This window comes from Diaporthe batatas (assembly GCF_019321695.1).
Source record: "Diaporthe batatas strain CRI 302-4 chromosome Unknown Contig00006, whole genome shotgun sequence".
NCBI classification, from domain to species: Eukaryota; Fungi; Ascomycota; class Sordariomycetes; order Diaporthales; family Diaporthaceae; genus Diaporthe; species Diaporthe batatas.
In genome coordinates this window covers 2,639,683-2,644,314 of record NW_025408553.1, presented here as the reverse complement: position 1 = coordinate 2,644,314, position 4,632 = coordinate 2,639,683, and the positions used below count along the sequence as shown (strand labels likewise).

Here is a 4,632-nt window from a genome sequence, read left to right as displayed (position 1 = left end):
ATATGCCATGTTTCAATATCACACCCACGTCCGGGGAGGACCAGCCTCTGGTTGGCGGGTGGTGTATCATGGGCACAGGCTCCGCTTGGATGGGCCAGATACATACCGCAACGCAAGCTAGCAGGCAGGTGAGGTACAGTACATAGATAGGTAGACAGGCAAAGCAGACGGGCAGACGGGCAGGCAGGCGGCTTGATCCGCCGGCCGGTTGGGGTGGCAGCGGCAGAGCAGGCCATGCCCTCCATACGATGTTGCAGCGTGTGAGCGAAGGGGGGGACATGAGTTCCAGACAGGAAGAGCCGTGAGACAAAACCTTCACACTGCCACACGGATGAGTGCAGGCGGGCGAGTACGGCTCCCCGGTGCTGGGGGCAGAGTGGTCTCGGTCCTTTGTACGCGGGATTTGCTTTATTGGGTTTCTGTGTGAGCGAGGATGGTGATACCTGATGGAAGACACGGGAGATAGATCGGTGTTTCCCGGTGTCAATCTGGGATGATATTGTCCCCCATCTCCCATCTCCCGTCGTGGCATCTCCGTGATGGCACGACTCTCGAGCCCGATGCATGGCGGGTGCATCCAGCTGCATACTCATGACTCACTTGGTGTCAGATGGCCGTTGCAGAAACACAATACCGCCCTGAGATTTGTTGTTGTTGGTCGGCCGCCAGATGTCGGTCCGCGGTTGACGGGTGATCCCAGAAAGCCTCGACGGTCACATCAGGAACAATGCAGAAATGGCACCACCAACAACAGCTCACGGTATTTACTGGGGAGGCCTGATGACGTGCAATGCTGGCCCGGCAGTCAGTGTCTGTGTTTCGGGCAGCTGACTGAATCAGGAACCTTGTGGACATGTGCAGTTGTCCTCGACAGATGCATGAGGATCATCACCAAGTCAGGTCAATGCGAGCTGGTCCTGCGCAAAGACGTCAGCGAAGATCATGTTCGTCTGTTCGCCGCACGTTCTCCAAATCTGCGGTGCGTGTGTGTACAATACGGAGTAGTCGAGGGCGTGGTCTAGACTACTATGTGGTACTTATTACTGTGTAGCAGGTGGCATAGCACCACCCATTGGCCGTGGCGGTCCGGCTGGGAACCTTGGAAACGCGTACGCGCCTACAAGCTTACTCCGTTACTCCGTGCATCTGATACAGTAGGCTAGACGCTTGCGGCGGGCTCAGCCAGCCCTAACCAGCCCTACCTGGCTGCCCTAGCCAGCCTAGGCGAGGAGCGAACCGCCACTGATGGCATGTCTGGCCCTCCAAGGCCGTGGCTCAGGGGCTGGGTGCCGAGATTTTCAGCTCTTCGCCGGCGGCTCAGTGGCTCGGCTCCACACACACACACCCACACACACACATTCACTCACTCACTCACCAACACACGGCATTGACTCTGCGTGTGCGTGCTTGTGTCTCGCTGGGCCCACTCTCAACTTCACACCTGCCCTCACGTCGAGCATGAACACGAGAGTGTGTACAAGTTACGAGTGCCACAGCCTGAGTGAGTGATTTATCGTGCCCCAGCCTCCAAGTCCAAGCTCCATCTCGAACCAATCACTTACACGACACTGGCTGACATGTCACTCGGGCCTGTTATGAATAGACGTACAAGCCCTGGGCATGCGAGCACCGGCATGGCCCTATCTCGGCGGGAGGCAAACATCTTGGGACCACCGACTCAGGGACACAACCAACGGGAGCCCACACGGTGTCTCTCAGATCGTGTCCCAAGGAAGAAGGTCATACAAAGACAGCCTCAGAGGGCTGTGCCACCGGGAGTGTGCATCAAAGTCCATCTGGTATCGCCTCCGGCTGTTACGCCCCGGCTCGTCCGTCCAGGGCTGAGGACACCTCGCTCCCTACGAGGCCAGAACCTGTGACACCAGCTCGAGATTCGGGCTCGGGGTCATCGACGAATCGACGAGCGGTGTCTAGCCATCCATGGCCACCAGCGGCCAGCCGCGTCCGCTGGCACACACGTGAAATTTCTCCATGGAGTCGTGTGTCCCCATGCCCCGTAGCATGTTCCATCCGAGCCCTCCAGGTCAGCAGGCAGTGGGTCCCAGGGCATCAGAGACCCACCACCGCCCACCACAAGGCCAGGGAACGGGGATAGAAGAGGCAGTATCATGCCTGCCTTCGCCCTGGGGCACACGATGGAGAACAGGTTGGGGCTCGTGTCACGCCGCACCGCACTCGACTTGGACCAGGCTCTTGTGGTGCGTCTGTGTGTGTATGTGTACGTGTGTATACGTGTGTGTCATCGTGTTTGTTTATGTGTCTGAGCCAGCCGGCCTAATCGCCGGTGCTTCTCCCCTTCCACGGCCCTCGAGGACGAGGCCAAGGGGGGGCCCCGGGGGTGGCCATCTCGCCGGCCCTGCCCAATTGGAAGCACGAGGCAAGGGATTACGGCCGAGAAGTCCCCAGCCCAGGCGCCTCCATTCGACCTGGGCTGTCTCGTAGGGCCGACTCAGACACTCTTCCTGCCGACCTCATAGGCCGTGTGCTGCCGTATGCAGGTTTTTGAGTGGGAACGTCCTCGTGTGACGCTTCCCGTCCTGCCCGCGGCACTTGCTGACGGGGCCCCCAAGCCGGCCTGGTGGTTCCGGGGGCCAGGCAGGAACGGTCGGCCCCTGGATCTTGGAGAGGACGGGCCCGCCTGGCCCGGAGAACTGATGCTCAGAGCTTTCTGGACGCAGGCGTGTAATCTCGGCGCCAGCTTTTGTGCCCAATGGCATCCTGCTTGCACGGATGTGATGACCTCGATACGGCCCGTTCTCGAGCCTTGTTGCGACTCTACTGACTCGACGGCCGCTGACCTAAGAGGATTGGTCCAGATTGGTCGAACGTGATGCAGGTTGCTCCATAGGAAGGAAAACCTCTCAGGTCTGTTTACCCGGTTGATTCACCGACCCGGGGCGGGTGGCACTGCGACGTTCGAGTCGCTGGATGATCAACTGCCCTGCTCCAACGGAGACATCCACAATATCGGTGCCAGCACGAAACACAACCGAGCCTCGTCTCGAGCACCAGCCAACAGAAAACACTCCAAGATCGACGTCGTGACGTCGAGTGCCTCTTGACGTGCGGCCCCACTGAGGGGCGGCCAAAGGTGTGTCGTCTGGTTCGCTCAGGCTGAAGATTTACCATTTTTGGCAGAAGCTTCATCTCCGGGAATAAGAGATCGCCGCCGAGCGAGAGGGCTGAGAGGGCGGCAGGGTGGGTCATCTCGCCCGGCCTCCCACTCTGCCGCTCACCCCCTCCAGCCCACTGCCCCTCCCCATCATCCGCCTTGTCCGGACAATGTCCATGTACGCCATCGCGGGTACCCGAGAGAAGCGGCAGACAACCTCCACGCCGATCACGGGCTGAGTAAGCTGTTGGTCAGTCAGTCAGTCAGTCAGCCAGGCGGGTCAGAAATAGCTCAACGGTGTTGAGCCTCAACTGCTAGTATCGACCACGCTGCCAGCCGACGTCCCAGGACCATGGTACAAGAGCTGAACGAAGCGAGGAGCCGGCTAGCTGCTGTACGGACGGGGCGGGCGGGCATACGGGGCGGTCGGCAGGCAAGCAGACGGATAAAACCACCAGAGACATTGCCATACACTGCTGGCTCTGTCGTGGCTTGCGGTGGCTGCCGCCGGTCAGAGGTCGCGCCGCGTGCACCACCATGGCATCACTGATGGCTGCCATCGAGACGGGAGGAATATGCGATCACCGATCACGTTGGCGATCCCTTCATGCACATGGCGCAGCTGAAGCCATGCGCGTGATACCCGCCGTTCCCTGCCCCCCCCCCCCCAGGACCGGCGGGCAGCATCTGTACCTGCGGCCCTGGCAGGCGAGTCCGGGGCGTTGGAGGTGCACACATAGTCTACAGACCCTACAGACAACGTGTTTCTGCTGCAGTGAATCCCCCCCCCCTCCTCTTCTGGGCTGGGCCGCAGCAAGCCGGGGAAGGGAGCTTCATCTGGCACGGGGGGCCGGTGGACCGGTCTCCGAGACTGGCGTTGCTTTGTGCTTCTTTTTTGGTCACTGCTCTCTTTTTTTACATCCTTCGGGATATCTCGACGCGGGGGCAGGGTGAAGGGCTGGCCGTCTTTGCATATCGCGACGAACCTGTCCCCCGACGGTACCGAAGTCTATGGGGACGGCAGACGTAAGCTTGTCATTTCGGTTCGACCAGGCCGACACAAGCCATGTAGGCAAGGTAGGTAGGTATCTAACCCTCCTCAGTGATGACACACATTATACAGTACCCGCACCCACACACACACACACACCCCCCATCTCGCCAGGCTGTGCCTCTCTTCTGCAGCTGCCCCTGCATGTGTTGCACAGGGCCTGATGTCTAGTGTAGAGTGCGAGCTGTTTTTCCGAGCCTCCCGTGTGCTGCTGCTCCCCACCACTGTCCCAGACAGGGGAATATGAAGCAAACTCTGTGTCCGTGACGACGACGACGAGGCTGCATTGCATTGCATCCGCATCGGCCTGCTGTCGTCCGTCTCGAAGTGCGCAGAGAGACAAATTATTTCCCGGCATAATGCAATGCGAGAAGCTTTTCCCATGACAAACTTACACTTGCCTGTCATTAAACCCTCGTGTGCATGCATGCAAGAAATAAATAAACAT

At 59.5% G+C, this 4,632-nt stretch overlaps 1 protein-coding gene across 1 annotated transcript; it reads left to right on the top strand.

Annotated features, from left to right (window-relative positions):
- The first annotated feature begins 1,276 nt into the window (after positions 1-1,276).
- On the top strand, positions 1,277-4,378 carry KVR01_006297 (uncharacterized protein). Its single transcript, XM_044782233.1, has 2 exons — positions 1,277-1,501; positions 1,604-4,378. Exon 2 carries the CDS (start codon positions 1,993-1,995, stop codon positions 2,461-2,463), a length of 471 nt encoding a protein of 156 aa, XP_044645100.1. The 5' UTR covers positions 1,277-1,501; positions 1,604-1,992; the 3' UTR covers positions 2,464-4,378.
- The last annotated feature ends 254 nt before the right edge of the window (positions 4,379-4,632 follow it).

Bases quoted from the DNA above. Each gene is read 5' to 3' on its own strand.
- KVR01_006297 (XM_044782233.1), top strand. From the start codon at position 1,993: ATGGAGTCGTGTGTCCCCATGCCCCGTAGCATGTTCCATCCGAGCCCT.